The sequence below is a fragment of the Asparagus officinalis genome, chromosome 2 (genome assembly GCF_001876935.1).
Source record: "Asparagus officinalis chromosome 2, Aspof.V1, whole genome shotgun sequence".
Lineage (NCBI taxonomy): Eukaryota > Viridiplantae > Streptophyta > Magnoliopsida > Asparagales > Asparagaceae > Asparagus > Asparagus officinalis.
Genome location: NC_033795.1, coordinates 5,724,493 through 5,749,501, shown reverse-complemented (window position 1 = coordinate 5,749,501; position 25,009 = coordinate 5,724,493). Strand labels below are relative to the sequence as shown.

Here is a 25,009-nt window from a genome sequence, read left to right as displayed (position 1 = left end):
GTACTGTTCTTATGATCATTTATATTATAGGAACAAAATAAAAAACTACTTGATCTTCTCCCCCACAATTAACTTCAAGATCTACGTAAACTAGAGCCAAAGTAAGTCTTACCACCAGGGGAGGGGTTTTTATTTTTTATTTTTTATTTTATTTTAATGATGAAGACCTCATCATCAGATTCTGTAAATAAACCCATATCTTATGGGGTTCGGTGAGGGGGAGAGCAACTATTAGAATGTACAAAAACAACAACGCATCAGGATACATGCATCACAACAGTCCGCAAGGACTGGCCCTTTATTTTATATACCTCAACTGTCTGCATGAGGTAGTATGTTTCGGCTTTCTTTATTTTTCACTTTTCATCCTACAAAGGTTTAACCTTCATTTATGTATAGAGAACTTATAAAACTTCTATCAGCCACTTAGAGGGGGGAAGTCGCCTTCATCCTTCAGTTGATAGGCCTGGGCAGACCTGCAATTTTTGGAAAAATATTAGGATTAATTTTCTCCGATGTTGCCACAACAGTATTTCAATATATCGTTGAGCAAAAGGGAAAAAAAAAAACAAGGAATGGGAATACGAAGAGGCTAATGCGCTGGATAGAGTAAAATTGTCAGAAGTTACATGGTAGTATTTACAATCTTCAAGGGTATATATTTATATATGATATGCAAATGTGTACTTTTCATTGGTGTTTTCATCGTCAATACAGGGATAGCAAGCTACAACGGGGATGCGGGAAATGTAGGCACTGTTTGATTGTATGCCTTCGGAGTCAGATCTATATGAAGCAAGGATTTAGCAGAAAACAATCACAACAGCAATTTGACAGGACAAGCTTGCCGCAAGATCATGAGCCAACAGCTGGGTTTTGGATGGAATGGTCACAGCTGCAATAACAAAACAACAACTACAGCAGGATGCTGCAAGCAATTGGTGGCTAGGGTTTGTGGGCAAGTTGATGAGAAGGTTGCTGCTCGAAAGAACTAGGAACCTTAGGGTTTGATCTCACACCAAGAGAGGCAAATCACAAGCAATTCCAAATTACCTTAAAATTGTTCAGATGCATCAATGTCTCCCTAATGAAAAAAAAGTAATACAATAATGCATATTTATTCCTCTGAAAGTCGCAACTTGATATAGAGCTAAGATTCTTAATCCGAACAAAAATATAATAACACTAAAAAAACTATAGTAGATCCAAATAAAACAACTTCACTCCTAATCAAACAAGAATTCGAAATAAACTAAAAGATGGAATTAGATACACAAATACAACCCTAACTACACTAAAATTTAATCAAGGGTTGATTGATACTATCGCCCAATTGCAGATAGATCCTTTGTAGTTCTATTGTTGCAGATAGATCCCTTGAGTGTGATTTTGACTCCTTTACCCTCAGAGAATGAGAGAACTTTTTTTTGTTTGTGGGAGATATCCCAAAAGAATTGATCCAAGAGAACACCCTCTCTTGATCAGATACACTCCAAGAACTCTCACAAACTCTCTGTGTTTTCTCTCTTACTCTTCTATGAGAGGAGTTGTTTCTGGGATGAGATTTCCTTAAGAGTTTAGGGCCCTATTTATAGTGTTTGAGAAAACACTATGCACAAATATAATATTATCTGTGGGACCCGCCACTAATAATAAAATATTTGTGGGACCCACATCCTTTATAAATTCTCAACAATGGCTGCCACCGAATTTGATTTTTCTTCTTGTGGGGCCCGCCTTTGTGGGCCCCACTTTTGTTTTCATGTTGGCTGGGTCAAAAAGGTTGGGCGCCTGACAATCTCCCACTTGAAGATTTGATTGAATGTCGATCATATCTTCACACCACTCTTGGTTGCATCATCCGGATGTCATGTATCTTTGGCGTCTTGCACGGCCCTCAACATTCTCAACGGAGGCCATATGAGGCTGCACACAGCCTCACCTTCTCGAGCGGAACTGGCTTGGTCAGCATATCAGCTGGATTATACCTCGTATCAATCTTCACAAGCTTGAACTCGTTCCTGCTTTGCCATCTCCGTATGGCATGGTGCTTCACGTCAACATGTTTGGTCCGAGCATGGAATGCGTCGTTCTCTGACAAGTGAATGGCACTCTGACTGTCGCAGTGGATGAAGTATTTCTCAAAGCTTACTCCAAGCTCGAGAAGAAAAGCCTTCAACCATAGCAACTCCTTTGCTGCCTCTGCTGCAGACACGTACTCGGCTTCGGTTGTCGACAAAGCCACAGTATCCTGTAACTTGGATCTCCAACTTATCGCTCCACCACCCAAGATGAAGATGTAGCCGCTCGTACTCCTTCTCGAGTCTATGTCTCCGGCATAGTCTGCATCACAAAAGCCCTCTAGCTGTAAATCTGTCCCGCCATACTCAAGACAACGGTCGGACGAGCTTCTCAAGTAGCGTAGAAGCCACTTGACCGCACCCCAGTGTTGTTTCCCTGGATTGCTCATAAAGCGGCTCACAACTCCTACTCCTTGTGCAATATCTGGCCTTGTGCACACCATCGCATACATCAAACTCCCGACGACAGATGCATATGGTATGTTTGCCATGAACTCGTGCTCTTCAGCAGTCTCTGGTGCTTGGGTCTTCGATAGCTTGAAATGACTTGCAAACGGCGAGCCCACTGGTTTAGCTTTCTCCATGCTGAACTTTTCAAGAATCTTCTCAATGTAGGCCTTCTGAGACAACCTCAGCCTTCGTGCTGATCTGTCTCTGATGATCCTCATTCCTAGAATCTGGTTTGCTGGACCCAGATCCTTCATCTCGAAGCACTCGGAGAGACACCCCTTGAGTTCCTCAATGCGGGCCAAGTCGGGTCCTGCAATCAACATGTCATCAACATAGATCAAGAGTATCACATAGGATTCACCGTATCTCTTGATGAAGCAGCAATGGTCTGTGTCGCATTTGAGAAAATCGTTCTCCTCCATAAAGTTCTCGAACTTCATGTACCACTGTCGCGGAGCTTGCTTCAGGCCATACAAGCTTTTGAGCAGGCGACACACGAGGCCCTCCTTGCCTCTTTCCTCCCATGAAGGAATGTCGTCTTCACATCCATCTGTTCTAGGTGGAGATCTCAAACTGCTACAATGCTCAGCACAGTTCGGATCGTGGTCAACTTGACGACGGGAGCGAAAACGTCAGAATAGTCTATCCCCACTTTCTGCTCATAGCCCTTCACTACAAGCCTCGCTTTGTAACATCTCCGTCCATCGGCTTCATCCTTGACCCGATAAATCCACCGATTGTGAAGAGCCTTTCTCCCTCTTGGAAGCTTTACGAGCTCCCAAGTCCCATTCTTCATCAAGGACTTCATTTCTTCCTCCATGGCAGACTCCCACTCGCCCCGAGCTTTGCCAGTCTGCTGTACCTCCTCATAGCTCTCTGGCTCACCACTGTCAGTCAGGAGAAGATAATTCATGGTGGAAAGGTACCTCTCTGGCACCCTTGGATTTCTTGGAGCTTTGCGAATTGCGATCGGCAACTCTGCTGGATCCTGCTGCTGTGCATCCGGCACATTCTCTTGGTCTCCGTCTTCTATGTTGATTGGTATCTCACCGCCGTCCTCACTGTCAGCAATATCTGGGAAAAGAGGGGGAAATAGCTGACTCCCACTCACCTCTTTGGTCTTATACACAACATTCTCATGGAACACGACGTCATGACTGCGCACCACCTTGCGCGCATTGTGATCCCAAAATCGGTACCCATACTCATCTCCTCCATAGCCGATGAAAGAGAGCTTCTTTAACTTTGGATCAAGTTTTGACCGGTCTGCAGGATTGGTCATGACATAGGCGTCACAACCAAATACTCGTAAGTGCTCTAGCTTCAGCTTCTTTCCGGTCTAAGCCTCTTCAGGTATCCCATAACTGAGAGCCGCGGATAGCCCGCGATTGATCAAGTATGCAGCAGTATTGACAGCTTCGGCCCAAAAGCTCTTGGGCAATCCGGAATGGATCCTCATGCTTCTGGCGCGCTCCAAGATAGTACGATTCATGCGCTCCGCCACTCCGTTGTGCTGAGGTGTGCCTGGGACGGTCTTCAGTCTCCGAATCCCACGGGACGAGCAGAAGTTCTCGAACTCCTGGCTGCAATACTCGCCTCCATTATCAGACTTTAGGCACTTCAGCTTATTGCCTGTTTCGTTCTCCACACAGGCAAGCCACTTCTTGAAGATGATGAATACATCTGACTTGTGCTTCAAGAAGAACACCCATAATTTTCTCGTAGCATTATCAATAAAAGTGACAAAGTAAAGAGAGTTACCAACATATGGGACTTGTGCAGGTCCCCACACGTCGTGTGCACCAACTCCAATTTCTGCAGTTTTGGAGCCGGTCAGGTCTTGTTGAAGCTCACCTTCTTTTGTTTGCCTAGGATGCAGTCCTCACAGAAAGTCAGATCGATCTTGTTCAGACCTGGAAGCCTCTCTCCCGCGGCCATAATTTGCATCCCCTTCTCGCTCATATGGCCAAGTCGTCGATGCCAAGTCATGCAGTCGACGGATGATGATGATGATGCTTGTCCTGCAGCAAGCAAGTGGTCGATCTTCCCGTTGGCGATGTAGAGAGATCCCTCGTGTTTGCTGTGTGCCACCACCAGGGCACCCTTGGACACCTTCCAGCTTCTCTGCTCGAAGGATACTCTGTAACCGGAGTCAGTCAGTTGCCCGACTGATATAAGATTTCGCCTGAGATCTGGTACATGCCGAACATCATTCAGCGTCAAGGTGGTCCCGCCCTCCATCTTGAGGGTACAATTTCTCTTTCCGGAAACCTTACAAGGTTGATCGTCGCCAAGATAGACTGTCCCCAAGTCCTTCTTCACGAACAATGAAAGCAGTTTTTGTTGTGAGGTTACATGAAAAGATGCGCCAGAGTCGATGACCCACGCATCACTTTTGTCTTCTAGGGATAGGAGAAGTGCATCCGAATCCGTCTCGTGCATGAGATTGGCTGCACCGTCAGCCCGATCATCCCCTGCTGATGCTTGAACAGTAACTCTGCAATCCCGTGCAAAGTGGCCCTTCTTACCGTATCTGAAGCACTTCCCTTCACCGTAACCATTCGGGTTAGGCCCTTTAGACTTCCTTCTAGATTTTGATTGGCCTCGTCGTCCCCTACCCTTTTTCTGTGCACGCCCTCGTGCCTCGACATGCAGAGCACTCCCACTGCTAGAGGCCTCAGCTCCTGAGACTTTGCGGCGAGATTCTTCATCCAGAATTGCCTCAACCACTGTGTCGAGCTTCATCTTGTCATTTCCATTAACGTTGCTCACCGCCATTACCATATTCTCCCATGAATCTGGTAGACAAGAAAGTAACAGAAGAGCTTGGATCTCGTTGTCGAACTTTAGATCTACTGCAGCAAGCTGTTGCACCACAGCCTGAAATTCGTTCAAGAAGTCCGCCACGCGAGCTCCTTGCTGCATCTTGAGATTGAATAGCTTCTTCATCAGGTACACCTTATTTGAAGCAGACGACTTCTCATACAGCGCCTTCAAGGCCTCCATCAACTCCTTGGTGGTGGTCGCATGCGAGACGTTGTAAGTCACATGCTGGTGAAGGTTGAGCCTGATGGTGGCAAGTGTTTTACGATCGAGTACCTTCCACTTATCGTCGTCCATCTTCTCAGTTTCCCCCGCCTCTCCTTGGAGGGGTAGGAAGAGATCCTTCTGGTACAAATAGTCTTCTATTTGCATCCTCCAATACCTGAAATTTTGGCCGCCGAACTTCTCAATTCGAAGTCTGTTGTCTTCAACTGTAGATCCCATGGCGAAAGATTACGCCTTTCCCGTATTTGTGAATAGTACAGTATTCGTGAATAGTACCGTATCCGTGAATAGTACTATACACGTGAATAGTGCCGTACACGTGAATGGTGTCCAATGCCTTAAAAAAGTAAATATTAATCTAACTTATTTTCTGATATGCAGGATCCACTTTTAGTGACAGCCACAGAGCATACGATAAGCAGATATATATACTCTAAGTCAGGCTCTGATACCAGTTGTTAGGATTCACCCTAATAATAAAGCCTCGAACGGAGACTTAATCACAAAATAAAGGCACAAAATTCAACACAGAGTACTCACAGATATACGTGGTTCACTCCTTCGGAGCTACTCCACGGTGCAACGACGACGCCAAATTCTTTTATATCCCAAAAAAATTGATCCAAGAGAACACCCTCTCTTGATCAGATACACTCCAAGAACTCTCACAAACTCTCTCTTTGTCAGATACACTCCAAGAACTCTCACAAACTCTCTCTTTGTTTTCTCTTACTCTTCTATAAGAGGAGTTGTTCTGGGATGAGATTGAGTTTAGGACCCTATTTATAGTGTTTGAGAAACACTATGCACAAATAAAATATTATTAGTGGGACCCGCCACTAATAATAAATAATTGTGGGACCCGCTACCTTTTCTCATTTTTCAAACAAAGTTGGCCACCAACTTTGATTTGTCAAAATAGGTGGGCTGTGCTTTCGGCTAACATGAACAAATAGACCTCTTGAGATTAAAAGAGTCAAAAAATTCATTCAGAGGGTTTATCCGCAATTGGGCAATAGTATAGGTGTCTCTATGAACTATATGGTGTCTATCCGCAGTTGCACGATAGTACAGGGGGTCAACCTTGCAATTAACCCAATAATCAATACTAATTGATATGGGTCAGCTGATTAAAAGAGAAGGGCCGCATAGTTGGGAAATTACCAAGTGGCATCTTGAGGAAAGGACACAATTACAAGGTCGGAATATGACCCCGACATCAAAGAAATCTCACTCAAGATATAGTTAATTGCTGAAATGTTTGACTAATTGTATGTATGTGTGTATGTATGCGTACATACATACATACACACACGCACGCACACTCTTCATTTCATTACAAGCTTAGATCCTCGTCTAAGTGTCAGCTTATCACTAAGAAACCAAATTTCTTTCCCTCAGCAAGCCATCCTTCACAAACAGATCATGTAGTTGAGAACAGTAATTTAATATAGTAAATTTAATGGAAATATTGTAATAAAAATAGTTTGATGAACTAATTATGTGAAACAAAATCAAAAGCTTCTAATGAAAACTTTCAAAAAGGATATAATTATACTTACCTTTCATGATTTGAACTTGGCGAATTTCTTTGCACTGAAGATGCAGAGATTGTTAGCCCCAAGTCCTGACTGGGAGGGTTGATGGGATCTAACCTTCTAATTGACTCTGGAGAGGCTGGCTCCAATGGAACAGGACCAAAGGATCCAAAATTAAGTCCCCCTTCAGCTGGAAAAGCAAAAGAATTTGCAGGGGAAGTCTCTTTCGAGGAATTCTTTGAGGAGTTAAATGCATCTGGAAGAGCTCCCTTGCCACGTCCACTTCCACCAAAAACTGGGATTTCACATCTCTCCTCAAGGTTACCATTTATGGAGATCTCGGCTCGGGGATTACTACGATGTCTTGAGAACTGGTTGGAAAGGCCCGAACTTTTTCCTTTCCTTGGTGAATGTCGTTCCTTGTATGTATTATGATAGTTCTACAAAACCCAGGAATGGAAAATGTTTTTTTATTTAAGATGTCCCATATAGAATAAGGTCATTGGGATTAGTAAATGAGAAGGAAGAAACCTCATAAACTTAGGGGCTGTTCGTTTGGAAAAAAAAACTGGGAAATCAAGAAATAGGAAACCTATTTCCTATTATAATTATTTTGAAGTTGTTTGGTTGGCTTAAAAAAGAAGGAAATTATAGAATAGGAGATGAGATGAGATGAGTTGTCACCTTATTATTGGATGATGTGAGTGATTTTTTAAAAAACTTATTTTGAGGTTGTTTGGTTGGTTAAAAAAATAAGGAAATGAATTGGAGGTATATTATTGAATGATGTTTTGAGGTTGTTTGTGTTTGGTTCGTTTTTAAAAATAAGAAAATAGATGAGATGAGATGAGTTGGAGGTATATTATTGGATGATGTGACACGTACTTAAGAAAATTGATTTCTTGTTTTTTTTTTGAGGAAATGGATAGAAAGGAATGTTTAATGAGATGAGATGAGTTGTCATAATATTATTGGATGATGTGTGTGATTTTTAAAAATGAGATAAAATGAGATGTGATGAGTTGGATGATGTGACACATTTCTTGTGTTTGGTTTATTTTTAAAGGTAAGAAAGGAGATGAAATGAGATGAGTTGGAGGATAAAAATAATATTTTATTGGATATTGTGGGTGAGTTTTAGGGATGGAAATGGATAAAAATATTATTTTATTGATTTCCTTGTACCGGTTTCCTTTTCTTGGTTTTTAGGAAACCAACCAAACAGCCCCTAAAAGGGTAATTTAGATATTAGTCCCTCAAATCTTCAATAATTCCATATTCATCCCTCAAATATTTGAAATTGCTCAGTGTCTTGCAATTTGGTTCCTCAATGATCAGAATAGCCTTCAGTTAATGTTTATTTTAACACAGATGCACCCCCCCCCCCTTTGGGGGGGGGGGGGGCCCCCCCCCCCCTTGTGGGGGTAGGAGGTGGGGGAGGGACATAAAGTGAGGTGTATTTTTTGATTATTGAGGAACAAAATTGCAAGCCCTCTTATGATTTAAGGGACTTTATGAGCAATTTCAAAGATTTAAAATTCGGTACAGGTGGATGTATTCAGTGCAGTAGACCTAAAATGAAAGCAAGAATGTCTAATTCTAGTCAAAATAGGGCAGGTAAACCCCAAACTTACCCAATTTCCTCTGCACAAAAATAAGTCAAAAAGATTACTCAAACTTTCCAAAACATAATCATATCAAATGGAACATACCATATTGGGAAAATAAGTGCCTGTCCCCCGAGGCTTTGGCAAATCTTCTATGCTATAAGCACCAGGAACAAAAGATGACGTCGGTGAATAAGCACCGCCTCTTGGAGGGTGATCCCAAGAGTTTTTGTTGTGATACTGGTAAGGCGCCTGACTGTAAATTGGTAAGAGAGTACTCAGAATATACTCTTGGCTCCATTGAACATATAAAAGGTTTCTAATGTGCAAGTCAAAGTCTGCAGAAAGATCTGCCAATTTTTTTGACTTCGAACTGGCCCCATTTCTTTCAGACCCTGCCAATGAACTGCCTCCTGCTTGTGAACTACCTAACTGTTCAGTGTTCCAACTTGATGCAAGAGCCCTATGAGGACTAAGCCAGAGTGTATCACTTGTTGTTGACTCGCTCTCAATGGAGTCTGCTTGTGGGTAAACATTAACTTCCTCATTGGAAGGTAAAGGGCTAATGGAGGAATCATTCTCCCTATGATACCCATTTTTGGAAAGAAAGAGAGGGTGTGGAACATGAAAAGATCTTCTATTTGGCAATTTATTACTCTCACTAGTTGAAATCAGATGTTTGTCTGTTCCTTCAATGTTACTAGGACCAGAGTCTTTACTGCCATTCTGCATACCCGAGCCTGAAAGTTTGACAGCATTCATCTCGTAACAGAGTTCTTCATTGGCATCGGGGTGTAGTAGTTCTGAAGATGGGGAACTAGAATCATTAGGGAGTGAATCTTGCACATTTGCCCTTTCTCCACTTCCATGTCTATCGAGTGTGTTTGCAAAGAACGAAATGATCTCAGCTGCAATGCTTTCAGAAGGCAGTAGAAGTATATGTCCAAGCTTTCTAGCACCATAGCTAAAAGCACTACGTATTCGGTAGAAGTTACCTAGAAATAAATATTGAATTTGGTTAAGTAGAATTCAACAAAAATCATGCCATTTCGTTTTATAATGAATCAGGCCATTTGTTATTTGGAAAAGAGTAACCTCTACTGACGCTTCGCCCCAAATTGTTGTTCTCCTTCAGTGGATCCACTATGTTCAGATGTTTTAGTGGAAAAGTTCTAGAGATGTTTTCATAGCCTCTTGGGAGAACAGAGAAATCATCTACACAGTTATTGAGAAATTCTTTTGTGAACAATAGATCACCCTCATTATTTTCTGGTGCTTCAGCTGAGAACATTAAAAAAAATCAATTATCAGACAGAAAGAATGAGCAATTTTTCAGATAACAACAAAATCGAATCAAATTTGGGTATAATTTTATAATAACTCACCCACAAGTTCCGGTAGAGATGACAACAAGATTGGACCACATAGACTAATACAATACTTATCCCAGTCAAACTTGCTGTAATAGTCTAAAAACCTGTACAGAACCTATAAGAAAGGAGATGTATTTCTAAGTCTTTTAAAAGCTAAAAACAATATAGACAACTGCAATATGATTCAAACGAAGCACTCACCGCTAAAGGGCCATCTAAAGATGTATGGAAGAGATGGAAGATATACAACACCAACGTTTCCAATGCATAAGTAGAAATGAGACCATGATGAGCACCGAGAATACGACTCTCATAATAGCACCAGGCTTTGATTAAAATAATACTGCGCTTGAAGAGATGATCTTTGCCAATCAGACGGTCTACCTAGAGGTATAACAGAGTTCTTATGGATCAATGGCTAATGAAATGCTTATGACCACAGAGGAAAAAATCATGAGAACATTTTCAGAATATAGCAAGGGAAGCTCTAGTCAACAAACCTGTTCAAGGAAACATAGCGTAGAAAGTCCACCGCTCTGATTGAATGAGATATCAACTACAATATTCTGAATGAGGCATTTGACAAGTTTAACCTTGAAAAAAAAATGAAATCAATGAATTTTAGGTAATAATACTTTTTTCCAATCAACTAGTATTATAATAAGAACCAAGTGCAAACAGTTGTATAGGACAATTAGGCAGTTTATGAATTATCAAGTAATTTACTTCAAAACATAATTGATATATTTACAAACAAATTTAACACCATAGCATGTAAACATTGACTATGTTCAGATACAGACACACATTGCCATGAAAACTTGGTAACAAAAAGCTTTCAACAGTCATGAGCTCTTAAACTAGACATATGCTTCATTGCTTTGACATTACCAAAGTAGACATTGAGGAAAGAACATATGCAAACTACAACATGGTGAAAAGATGCCAGATATACAGTTTTCCCTGAACAGACCCAAGTTTTTTGCCACCTACTGATACAAGAGAAAATTTATATATAGTCTTTGACAAATGGGTCAAGGAAAAATCGCACTGTTGATGCTAACAAACTTCAAAGTCCATGATAAACATTTTGGTTCCTACTGGTATTACATTACCAACAGAAACTTGGCAATGAAGAAAAATACAGATATGTACTATGTACTAATTTGTGCCAGGAAAAATTGCATAGACAACTGAAAGCATATAACAAGGCACTGAAAGAGAAGCTTATAACTAATTTTTTTTATTGAACTGAGGAAGTGTTGTATAAAAAGAAAAAGAACCTCTGCATGAATATATTGCACATCCTTCACTTCAAACTCTGAACCATTATGTTGTTCTTGCATTTCCAAGACTTGACATACACTATGAGCCAATGCATCCTCAGAATTCGGAAGGCCAAGCGCAGTAAGATCTATATCACCATCAGGAAGATATGTTTTCAGTGGTACAGAACCAAATGGGAAAACCTGTTATGTTTTGAATAACAAAAAAATTGTGTAAATATATATATATATAGTGTAAGCTTTAAAATGAATTGTGAATACATGTAATGCAAGCAGATGCACATAACATGTGTCCAAATTGTTATGGTTTTACTTTACAGGAGAAAAGTTTAAACCTAGATAAATCTATTTTTGACAGTGATTTGACAATTGTGAAAAGCTACTGACATAAAGGAGAACCCTCCTCTTTAATCCTTTTCAAGCATATTAGATACTAAGGGGGTGTTTGGTTACATTTCTATAAATTATAGGAAATGTTTTCCATCCCAAATTTGATTTCCTTGTATTTCTTAAAAAAATTATAGGAAAAGTTTTGAGAAGTTAAAAAGTACAAATTTTCTTATTTTTTGTATGTGCTTGTTTGGTTCAAAACAAGAAAATGAGAAATAACTTTTGGGAAAATAGCAACATTTCCTATAATTTATAGAAATGTAACCAAACACCACCAACTTTATAGAAAAGTGAGAACTTTGTAGAAAAGAGTTAATGAGTTTTATTATTTAAATAATGAATGCGTCAGATTTCCAAGAGATTTCCTCCCATTTTAGAAGGAAATCAATTTCCATAAAATTTGGTACTTTTGGGCACTTTACAGAAAATATTTCTGTAAATTTTTTTGGAGCCAAACACAGTTTATAGAAATGTATAGAAAACTCTTAATTACATAAATGCCATGCGTCAGTACTTTTGAGAAAACATTTCTCAAAAATAATGCAACCAAACACCCCCTAATTGTGTAAATTTACAGCATTCAAAAGAATTCAATTGATAGATATATCACTGAATCAAACAAAATATAACAAGAAATGTACGCTAATAAGTAGGAAAATTATAAACGCACTATAAATTAGTTGAGCATGCTCCAAAACAGAATAAATATTTAAATGTGACTATCCCAATATTGAATCACAAACTAAATACTGAAACAAGACAGTAGTGGCAGATCAAAACCATTAAACTTACGAGAAAAGGAAACTACTAATGATCAAATTACAACCTTTAAATACAAAAAGAATTATCACAGTACCTCAAGAACTGAAAGCAAGTAATGCTAACTTATCACAATCTAATAGTGCATCCCCACCTAAGCAAAAATGAATCTACTATGAACATAAACATATATAAACAATGAAAAACGGAACAAAGATCAAATCTTTACCTGAGGGTTGAGATGGTACTGATCAACCAAACAAACAATTTGTATGTTACCGGGAAAAAAAATTCATTAAACAAGACAATGAGTAAAGTCCAAGATTTCCATGTAGCTACAGAGTTTGTATACATAGTAACCAAAAAGCAAAATTATAGCAATTCTCACAATAAATCCAGAACTGAAAGTAAGTATGCTCACAAATCACTAACTAAAAATGCATCCTGACTTGTAACATTGAATGTAGTATGAGCATTAACAGATAAAAGAATCGTCACTGAAACTAAGATCATAACTTTACTTCACAATTGAGATGGTATATGACCAACAAAACAAACAATTTCTTTCTTGCCCAGAAAAATATATATATTAAACAAAAAAAATTAGCAGAGTCCAAGATTTTTCCAAATATATACAGATTTTATATACATATTAACCAACAAGCATAATTACAAAAATTGTCACAATGTCTCAAGAATTGAAATTAAGTAATGCCAACTCATCAAAAACTAAAATTGCATCCTGGACTGAGAAAAATTAAAGCTACTATGAACATAAGCATGTACAAACAATCGAAACGGAAACAAAGATCAAATCTTTACCTCACAATTGAGTTGGAATCTGATCAAATTCTGAACATACTCCACAACTTCTTGTCTCCGCCGCTCCGAGACAACCGTCGCCTGGATCTCCTCAATCACTCCCTGCGTTTCTCTCTCCGCCGCCCGCCAGCTGTCCTCTCTGATCTCCGACGGCGGAGGGCTCGTCTGCAGAAACGCCAGCCGTGGCGTTGGCGGATTGAAATCTGCCAATAACCCATTTTCATTAGGCAGCCAAGACTGCAAGTGTCCCATACTAATCAATTCCCCAAAATTCCGCAAAACACAATAAAATTCACAGGGCCTCAATGACAAATTCCATCTGGGTCGGCCCCAAGTTTAGTTGAAAAGGGTATTAGGGGAGAATTTGATCTGGGTCGATCAGAAATGAGGTGATTGATGTTTTTAGTGGGGGTTATGAGACAAGGCAAGAGAGCAAAGAAAAAAGAGCTGTTCTTATTTTATTTTTTTGGTTTCAAATTTGGGGAAATTAGTAAAGAATTAAAGAGGAGGAGGAGAGAGAGGGAGGGGGGATGGATTTGGAGGTAACTCTTGATGTTACCATATAAACTGCTCTCACGCGCTGGTATTCCAGAAGATTTTACTCCCAATTTTGACTCTCTGCATGCAGCAAGATGAGGATTCTTCAAGATATACTTCCTCATACAAGATATTGAACTTTTTTTCTCCGTAATTTGCAGTTCCGGCCCAATTCACGAGATTTTTGTAAAACTTATTTTTGTAACTTTTTTCCTTGAAGAAATGATTTCTTTGTAAATTTATTTTTTGATAGAATTGAAAAGTAAAACTTCGAAAAAAAATGTATATGAGATTTTATTAAGAAATCTAGATATGCTTTCTAAATTTATATTATGGTATCCGCTTTATGCTAAATGCATCTAATTATGATTATAAAAATATGCCACTCGATGAGGGTGTTTGGTTGTTCAAAAGTGAATTGAAATTGTGTAAATTTTTTTTTTTTAAATAATTTTCACATGCATGTGAGCATGCAAGTGGAATACAATATTTGTTTGAAAAACGAATTTATTGTTGAAAGTGTAATATGAAGATGACGCGTCAAAATTAGATTAATTGGTAAATGTTAGTTAAAATTATGGGAAAATTGTGTCAATGTCCCAATATGAAAAAACCCATGTGACCAGCCCCTCCAACTTTTTTCCATTGTGGATCAGACCAAAAAAAAATCTAATTAATGTATTTGGGTCCCTCCATATTAGCCTTATAGAGAAAATGTAATGTATTTCCTCATAAAGCCTAAAATGTCATTCTCCTTCCCGATGAGGCAGGGCCCCACAACTATACTTACATAACAAATTTATCGCGTCCTATTAATGGCGATCTGATAGTGGAATTGGAGGAAAATTTTCCCTCATTTTTTCTATCATGAGCAATAACTTTTTATGTATTTTTTTAGGTTTTTGCTCTTCAACTATGAATACTCATATTGTCATAAAATTCTTTCCATTACTCCTTCTACCTTCCCTTCATTAATTGCTGAGAAGGTTATCATCTACATGGTCTCCTCAGATGATAAAGCAGTTTTCTTAAAGATTAACTCTTCAATCACCATGATGGAACTGAAATTTGATGTGCAGAAAGATTAAAAATTTCATATGATTCTTTATCGTTGGCATACAAAGGTAAACAAACGACAACTTTAGTTTTGTGATTGAGAACGAAAATGATTTGTCGTCTATGGTGGAGCATAGTAGCAATGTTAAGTTTAAAGAGATTCATATGAAAACTATTCAAAAAGCAGATGATTCGACTTTCCATAACAACCAACAAGTTCCACAAGACCGGTAAGTTATTAGTTTTTTCAAAGAAAATTTATAAATTCTGTTTGAACATTGTGGAAAGATGAAATTTGAAATAAATTCCAGCAAGTGTGAGTTCTATTTGACAATTTTTGATGTTAAGTTCAATAGGTATGATGTTAAGTCTAATGAGTTAGAAGTTAAGTCTAAGAGCTTGTATGTTTAGTCTATTTGGTTAAATAATAAGTCTAAGGTGGAATGTTAAGTGCAATAGATTATATGTAAAGTCTAATTTGTTGAATGTTAAGTGTAAGTTGTTACATGTTAAGTCTAATGCGTTGTATGTTAAGTCTAATTAGTGTGATATTAATTCTAATTGGTTGAATGTTAGGTCTATAGAGTTAAATACTAAGTCTAATCGGTTCAATGTTAAGCCTAATTGGAAGATGTTTTAGTCTAATGAAAACCATTTTAATTGTAATACAAATAATATTAAATCTAATTTGTTGAATATTAATTCTAATGAAACGAATATTATGTTTAATCTATTGAATGTTAACTCTAATGAGAGGAATGTCAAGTCTAATAAGTTGAATGTTAAGTGTAATTGGAAGATTGTCTAGTCTAATAAGTTAAATGTTAAGTCTAGTTTGTTAATTCAAATTGGTTCGCTGTTAAGTCTAGTTTGTTGATTCAAATTGGTTCGATGTTAAATCTTGTTTAGTTTTTATTATTTGTTGTTGATTTTATTTTCTGATTATTTTCTAAACATTTGCAACGTTGCCCCCACTTTGAACTCAAAAAAAATAAAGATTATGGTCTGTCGACATCAACATGTGTTTCGGATAGTATTCCTAATAATAATCCATCTAGGAACAATGTTATGATGATTACATGATTAGAAATTCATAGAGGATTCTTGCTTGGTGGGACACTGGTTTAATTGAAGAGAGACAATTGTTTGACAATGCGAAAGAATTAAGATTAGCTTTGCTCTATTATTCAATGGTCAAAATGTTTGAGTACAAATTTGAAAAGAATGAACCAAAGGGTATTTGAGTTTTTTTGCCTATTTAAGAAAACGAAAAGTTGCCCGTGAATGTTATTTGTCTCTCCACCTAGAATTGAAACTAGATTTGCTATAAAAAAAGTTTGTGACCAATCACACTTGTAGGCAGCATGGTAATAATGTCGGCCGTTCAAAGGCCTCCTGAAAATTCATTGCAACCCAATTATAACCCATGTTGAAGGTCTTGCTGGACATATGCCCTATTAATTTGTGAAAAGAGTTTCTAAGTTAGTATGGGCTAAGGGTCGAGTATAGTAAGATATGATGGAGTAAAGAAAGAGCACAAGAATAATTATGTTGTGATGCTTATGAGGCCTATGATCAATTATGATAGTATAAGATACTATCTTCCCTACTGAAGTGCAAAAAACATTTAGTTTTTTAAGTTTTAATAGTTAAGTATTTTATGTGAGTTCTTTTAATTTGAAGTATAAGCCAATTCATGTTGAAGTATGAGTAATTTCATGTTAAATTATGAGTTATTTCAAGTAATTTCATGTATGAAGTATAAGTAATTACATGCTATGTCTATTTATTTCATGTTAAATGCAAAACATTTGATGTGAAGATTAAGCAATATCATATTAAGTCTAAACTATTTCTGTTAAGTTTAAGTCCTTAATTGTGATGTAACTACTATTAAGTCTAATTTGGTTCTTGTTAACTTCAACGTTTATTTTTAAATTTTCTAAATTGTAGGACAAAGTTAATGAAACAAATCTAGACAGCTATATTCATGTTGAACAAAGTGAGAGAAGGTTTACAATACTATTTATTTGCTATGCTACATGCATAAATGGGTTTTTGCATGGATGTCGACCACATATATTTCTGGAAGAAAGATCGACTCAAAGATATACTTCTCAACATTGTAGCATATAATGGAAATCAATGAATATTTTCACTAGCCTATTGCATATGCGATCAGGATAATAACATTAACTGGAAGTGGTTCTTATAAGGTTTATGGTCTATACTCTATGAAAGGTCAGATCCATACAATCATCCACATCAACTACTTATAATAGTAGATGGGGTTAAGGGAATTATAGAAGCTGTTAGAGAATTTTTTTTTTTCTAGATGCTCTACAATCCAGATGTGTTCTACATTTCAAAGAGAATTTCAGATTAAAACTAAAGGATTTGGGACTAAAGTCGAAGGATACTCAGGTTTTGGAGAATATATTACAATTAGCTTGTTACGAGTATACTAAAGCAAAATAGAATAATTATATGGATGATATTAAACTGATAAACGAAAGGACATATAATATTATCATTAACTACACTCCAGAGAACTGGGCAGACGTGTTATTTCCTAGAATTAGGTAAAATATAAGTCATCTCATGTAAAATACAAGTAATTTTCTTGTTAATTATAGGTCATTTACTGTGAAGTATAATAGAATTAATGTTGAAGTATAAGTAACTTAATGTTAAAAAGTTATTTCAAGTAAATTCATGTTGAAGTATAAGAAATTTCATATTAAGTATGATTAATATCATGTTAAGTGTAAATCGTTTGCTGTGAAAATCAATTTATATTATCATAATTCTAATTCACTTCCTGTTATGTTTAAGTTATTTTGTTATAGCCTAGAAAATCAACAAATACTAATCTCTCTAGAGGAGCAAACATGTGTCTCACCTCTTGCCTACTCAGATGAATTGGGGTCTATATGACTTAAACTACTCCTACAACCGACCCTCTGGGCCGACAACTTGCGTTACAGAGTAAAAAGACGGTACTTGCCGGCCACCTCACCTGACCGACCCTAGGAACAACTCGAACTCGGCCTATGATGTCAGCTGATAACTTATGAAGCCGAGTCAAAAGGCGATGCTTCTCGGTCCTTGACCAAACTAAAAGAAAGGCAATAGTTACATCGAACCCCTCACTAACTGACTGCTCTCGCATTAACTGCTCTGACAAAATTATCGTTACTCTAGCATCCGTAGTTTTTATGGATCATCGGACCCAGTCAGCTCCAAGCACCTGCTATCATTCCCTTATTAAATAACCAGATAACTCACTTTCTTCCACGGCTAACACCTAGAAGGTATCTGCTGACTGCTGACACCTAGAAGGTATCTACTGACTCAGTAGCCTAACTGGACTTGGACAAAGTTACCTTCATATCCCTCTGATCTGCTATAAAATAAAGCTATGCTGCATGGGGTAACTTCTTCGGCTTTTTGGCAACTTTGAATAACTACCTATATAACTTGTCTCATTTCCCCACTCAATGTCAAAATACTGACTTGATCGTCGGAAGAATAACTAGAGAAAATTATTTGTTAAACATCATCAAAACAAGAAGGCCAAGAGATGCTCCTAAGCATACCAGGAAAACCTCGTTGTGAACCTTCCTCGAGCAGGCGTGCAACATCTTCATTAGTCGGTAAACGAAGGTATTCCTCCCCAAAGATGTTGATAATCGATCGAACGAACCTCTTCACATTCTCAAGCGACGTACTTTTACCGATCCGAACGTAGTCGTCAACGGAGTCAGCGGATGCTTCATATGCGAGCATCCTTATAGCTGCAGTAATCTTTTGAAGGCTAGATAGTCCCAACCGTCCAGCATCATTCCTCTTTTGGATGAAGTACTTGTTATGTTCGACGACTACGTCGTGGATTCGAAGGAATAACGAACGCGTCATTCTGAATCTTCGACGAAAATAATGAAGAGGATAGGTTGGTGCGTTAGCAAAATAATCTTGGAACAACCGATTGTGGCCTTCCAGTCGGTTTCGATGGAGCACGATACGTCTTTTGTGTTGAACTGAAGTTGAACATTTCTCTTGTTCTTCTTCATCGACGACAGCAGCTCTCATAAGAAAGAACGTCTTCATCATTTCATCATCGCTAGAGCTAGATGAGCAAAATAATCTTGGAACAACCGATTGTGGCCTTCTAGTCGGTTTCGATGGAGCACGATACGTCTTTTGTGTTGAACTGAAGTTGAACATTTCTCTTGTTCTTCTTCATCGACGACAGCAGCTCCCATAAGAAAGAACGTCTTCATCATTTCATCATCGCTAGAGCTAGATGAGCTAGACATTTTGTTCTGGGAGATGATGAGTTGAGGTGAGAAGGCATCGAATTTTATAGGAATCAGTCGGTTGACGGTCAAAGTTTGCGATACCTCGAACTTCGTGCCCAACCTCGAAGACCGTGGGTTACCTCGAAGACCGTGTGCGTTCCCTCGAAGACTGTGGCTACCTCGAAGACCGTGTGCGCTCCCTCGAAGGCCGTATGCAACGGTTAGAAATGAAATAAAAGAGGTTTAAATATAATTGAAAGTAATGGGTAAAAAATTTAAAATAGAAGAGGGTTTTTTTGATGTTGTTGGAGCTCCTAACTAGAAGCTTGTTGGAGCTCCATAAAATAAGAAGGGTCTCCCAAGGCTTATTTTTTTTAATTTTTTTATTCCAAAATGCTTGAGAGCTCTTAAGAGCTTGCTGACTAGGACTCCCAACTGAGAGCTTGCTGGACTTGCTTTAATGGTTCACAAAACTTCTTACTATCATCGTACTCCGTTTGGGGATATCAAATCATATAGAATTGAAAGATAATCTAAATTAATATTTTCACCTACCTTCCCCTCCATTTTTCAAAACCTCCCAAACGAGTTGAATTTTTTCACCTCCCTTCCCTAATCAAACCGGGTGTTGATAATCAACTTAATAAAAGAATTTCATGTGGTTAAGGAGAGATTTGTTTTGGGGCGACTCAATATGTCACATGGCAAAGTCATGTTACTTCCTTGTGGGAGGCCTAAGGTTCAACTTCCGTGTGCGCCAAAAGTGATTAAAAAAAAGGATGAAAGATTTGTCTCGCGGAGTCAAAAAGTGTACATAAGTAGTCTAGGTCACGGCATACTACTATGGAGATGCTAAACAACTACTGGGTTAAAGTTCAATGTCAATCATCTATGCATGTGAAACGCTTGTATGAAATAGATTCCTACAACCAGCTACTGAAAACGACTTGAACTAAAGAAAAATATGAGATTATTGAAAACATTCTGCAGTGCTTGACGGGAGATTGCACCAATAGGACCAGAGCACTGAAAAAATTCTGGTCGTCAACAAGATTTACTAGTAGGGTGCAAGCGGTCCGGATACAGCTCGCATATTATACTTAGCATATCTATATCCACCTTAGCATATCTATATCCACCTGTCAATCACAAATAAGAATACAAATAAGGATGTTTCAATGAGGAAATCTTATATCCGCTAAAATCGTGTATGGATACGAATATACATACAGACATATATATAGATATACATGGGGATACAAAATGACTATTAGAAAATAATATAATATAAAATATATATATTAAATGAATATTGAAAATGAAATAATATAAAGGGAAAAGTGAATCTAAGGTGACACCATAGGCTCCCACCTAAGGACACGGTCTAAAATCACATCATTCTCTAATATTTTTTTACGATCCGCTCCGTTGAACTTAATCTATACGTTCTTAAACTCAAACACACTAATTTTGGGATGAACCCGTCGTGTTTTGACCATTCGTTGAGTCGTCCAAAAAGTTCTATTCGTTCGAAACCGTTAAAATTGCGGCGAGTGAATGAAGGGTCAAAACACGACGGGTTCACCCCAAAATTGGTGTGTTTAGGTTTAAGAACATGTAAATCAAGTTCAACGAAGCGGATCGCAAAAAAAAATTAGGGAATGATGTGATTTTAGGTCGCGTCCTTAGGTGAGAGCCTAGGGTGTCACCTTAGATTCACTTTTAATTCATATAATACAAGAGAGATTATTAATAATATGTATGTTACATTAGAAAAGTTAAAATTGGATCTCTTAATCATCAAAATTAGTCTCAAATTCTTTAATCTAAAAATAAAAACAATTATATAATCAACATGACAACACATATTTGAATATTTAGATAGGAATCCAAATTTCACTACATAATCACGTCTGTTATCATATCATATCCATAATCATATTCTATTAGTCATAAGAGTTACATATTTAAATAACCATACCCGTATACTAACAGAAATTATTATGAATATATCCGTAAATACATATATTGTTTTGCACCCTTGTTTACTACATATTTTGAACAGCCACAATTAATAAACCACGAGAGCAGCTGAACCCCGGCTTTATGATCTGGACAATCACACAATCAAGCTATATACAATTACAAAATAAAGCATGACAGAATCAGTACAGAATGAAGATATAGCTTATAATTTGAATTAACTCATCGACAGGGAGATAATAGCTCAACAGAAAGAGCTCTCTACGCACATAAACATACTTCCACAATCATAAAGTATTAAACCGTGGGAAAATAAGCAGAATGATTTTTGTCAATGATGATATAACTACAGAACTCTTGCTTTAGTTCACATACTAAAATAAAGCTGCACAAAGGTCCACACAACATTTTGACTTGGGTGAAATTCTGGTTCTCAAAAATACTCTCTCAATAGGAAGGCAAAACAACAGGACTCGAAAGCATTGGAAATAAGAATGAATCAAGCGCGAGCTGCAGTCGGTGCTCCAGCTGGGCGTGGAGCTTGACCAGGCCTTCCTGTTTCCTCCTGCATAGCAAAAGGAACACATATTAGCATCACAGTGATACCTCTAGCTAGTACCATCTTGATAGCAATCAAAGGACACAAATCATCATGAACATAGAACAATGAAATAATTTCTGAAGGAACGATATCCCACCTTTAATGGCTAGCTAAAAGTAAAATAAATTGAAACTTGATGTGATAATAACATGAGCTTTTCCAATTACATGAGCTCTAGTTTCTCATAAAAAACCTAGTCTAAAATTCTTTTCCCCCTCAACAACAGACATTGCAAATGATAATAACCATATCCCACCTTTAATGGCTAGCTAAAAGTAAAATAAATTAGCTAGCAAAGTGAAGCAGATGGTATTTTCTATTGGGACCAGTTCATCCCAAAGGCATGGCAAAAAAAGCCAATGGGACAGACATCCAGTCCCAGATCATAGCAGTTACGAGCCTTTATTACCCCATCCATACCCAATATGTGACAAAGAAACAAAGTAGAAATGTAAGGCATATAGCAGACAAGATTGAAACTTGATGTGATCACAAAAAGAAATTCAAGCAAAAAAAAAAGAACAAAAAATGATACAGTAGACGGTAGTTATTGCTTCGCGCTTCAGAGGAGCAAAGGTAAATGTTATAGAATAGAACTCCCTCTTGAAAGAATAATTTCTGAATAAACTGTAAAAAACATTACTTGAGAACAAGTATCAGCCTCAAGCATGCTGATATTTGAGGATGAGAATACCAAGCATCAACTTAAAGAAAATCCAAAAAAGAAAACTTGTAAAGCTAATATAAAATTTCAAATACTAAAATTTCATGTCTATGATGAATAAATGACTGCAAGCAGGAGTCTGAAGACAATATGAAACATTAGTCATCAACTAAGAAACCCTGCATTGCATAATGTGTTGATTTACGCTTTCCTTGACACGTCCATGGTGAAAAAACATTCCAATGAACGTAACGCCTATGAAAAGCGAAGATTACAATACATATGTGATAAAGAACTCCACAATCAATGTTTAAACTGAAACCATAGAAGCCCATCAAACCCAACTGAAGAATCAATACCCAAGATGCATAAGCACCATGCAGCTTTTCATCTACCATAATTTTAATAGGAAAAAAATGTCTATATAAATCTCACTCAACTAAAACCTGTCTTCTAGCTCCGACTTACTCCAGCATGCAATGAACTCTATTTAGCGAAAACTTGAGGCTAATTTTATCCATGCACAATTCATCTTTGACATTAATGGATTGGTTTGGTAATGTTTATGGCTGTTTATGTCAGAATGATTCAATCATATAAATAGTCTAATCTGCTTATGCCCAAAGGTTGTGACTAGAAAAAACCTAATCATAATGAACTTTTCACAAAAATGATAAAGCTTTACCAATAATATCATAGACTTCTTAGGTTAAAAATTCTTACCTTGACACCTTGTTTGGATGGAGGTTAATGGATGGAAGTTAAAGTGAATTTTCAATTTCACCTTGTTTCGGAGTTTTTTTGAGGAGTTAAGAGGATGGAATGGAAGGTTAAATTTCCTTCCATTTTTCTCCCCTCCAATTTGGGGGTAGAGAATGGAATGGAAACCAATCTAATATTTTACAATATTGATAAGACAGTTATACCCTTATGACCTTAAAATCAATAGCTAAGATATACTCTTATCCAATATGTAAGGGTATTTATGTAACTTTATACATATTAACCTCACTTCCCTCCTCTTTATTAGAACTCCCAAACAAGATAAAACAAATTTACTTCCGTTCCCCTTACTAAACTCTCAAACAACATTTTATCTTTTCACTTTCATTCCCTACCTTTCCTTTCCACTATTTAACTTTCCGTTCCTTCCCTTACTAAACTCCCAAACAAAGCATAATTCTCCAAGCAGATACCAAACTATAAGTATGCTTAACAAAATATTCATGAACATAATATAGTTACAACCTATCTCAAAAAGGCTACGCTTAAATTGGTAACATTGATATAAAAGCAAAAGAATATAATAAGAAAGAGATGTACCCTGCGTCTGAAGCGCTGAGGTGGCTCGCGGTTTCTCCTGTTTTCCCGAGATCGAACCCTAACTACATGAGAGTGGATGGCGCAGGAAACACAGTACTGCATCTTGGCATAGAGTTTGGGAAGTGTGTATCCTTTTTTTTAAAATGAGACTTTTCAGAATAAAAGAACAAGAATCGTATCTAATAAAACGCTGAAAAATGTGAATACCATCATAGACACAAGCCTCCTGGACATCCCTTACAGCAGCTTGCTCAACTATATTCCTCACAATAAACCTCTTAATGGCTTTGTCCTGTGATAAGATACAGCAACAGATGTCAGCTATCTAATGGGAGCATTTTGCACACAATATACAATACATATAAATGAAACAGAAAAATAAAAATTTTAAAAGACTCTATGCAAATGTTTTCACTTATAGCTCTCATCATAATATTCATAAGGAATGAATATAAAACATTCACCGATATTTAGGACAAGATTCATTGCCAATAAATAAATCCAAAAAGAGAACATCAAGAATCATTCTCTTCTACAAACAGTACTTTAGATTCTGAATGTATAAAAGATTCCAACTTTAAGGCAACAGACACGAAGATTAGAGCTACCTGACTTTCCAGTAACCAATAGATCAAACGCAGCCAACAAATATCAGGAGACAAAAAGGAATTCAACTCAAAATAATCTGGGTCGCATTTAAACTTGTGAATTTCATATTCAATAGCCTATATCTGTTTGCAAAATTTAATTAAAAGTTAACAATATATACAGAGATCACAATCTAACACTAAATGTCACAATGAACGGCGACGATCGATGTAAAAATCAAAACTTTAACGATTTCAACAAAAAAAATAAGCACGAAACTTATTAGGGTTTTAGATTGCGAGGAGTTGAACCTTAGGGCAACACTTGCCGCAGTTGGAGCAGCGGATGAAGTTGACGTGGCCTCGGCCGTGCTTGTTTCGACCACCATTTCTACGCTTGAACGTCTGCAATAACAAAAAGAGGAGATAATCTCAATCAATCGTCAGATCCTCGATAAATAGACGACAAGGAATCTGAACGAGATCCAGGGGTTTTTGGTTCTTAACATCGCTCGAGGTTGAATATGAGTGAAGAAACCCTAAAGGCGGCCGCTTCGTTGATGAAGACTGTTTGTAGGGTTTGGTTCGAAGATACGAAATAGA

The 25,009-nt window shown here is 37.5% G+C and overlaps 2 protein-coding genes across 3 annotated transcripts; both read right to left on the bottom strand.

Annotated features, from left to right (window-relative positions):
* LOC109830042 lies at nucleotides 268–13,969 on the bottom strand. 2 transcript variants are annotated; one of them, XM_020397195.1, is made up of 9 exons: nucleotides 13,355–13,969; nucleotides 11,381–11,566; nucleotides 10,598–10,690; nucleotides 10,299–10,481; nucleotides 10,110–10,212; nucleotides 9,820–10,005; nucleotides 8,830–9,719; nucleotides 7,142–7,557; nucleotides 268–476 (listed from the first exon to the last, which is right to left on the bottom strand). In XM_020397195.1, exons 1-9 carry the CDS (start codon nucleotides 13,604–13,606, stop codon nucleotides 419–421), a joined length of 2,367 nt encoding a protein of 788 aa, XP_020252784.1. In that variant the 5' UTR covers nucleotides 13,607–13,969; the 3' UTR covers nucleotides 268–418. The 2 variants fall into 2 exon arrangements, with proteins under 2 accessions (XP_020252784.1, XP_020252785.1); XM_020397196.1 differs by having other exon boundaries at nucleotides 11,381–11,511; nucleotides 13,355–13,472.
* On the bottom strand, nucleotides 21,502–25,009 carry LOC109830041 (40S ribosomal protein S26-2-like). The gene is made up of 5 exons (XM_020397194.1): nucleotides 24,913–25,009; nucleotides 24,719–24,811; nucleotides 24,027–24,111; nucleotides 23,820–23,950; nucleotides 21,502–21,796 (listed from the first exon to the last, which is right to left on the bottom strand). The coding sequence occupies exons 1-5, from the start codon at nucleotides 24,913–24,915 to the stop codon at nucleotides 21,731–21,733; spliced, it is 378 nt and encodes a 125-aa protein (XP_020252783.1). The 5' UTR covers nucleotides 24,916–25,009; the 3' UTR covers nucleotides 21,502–21,730.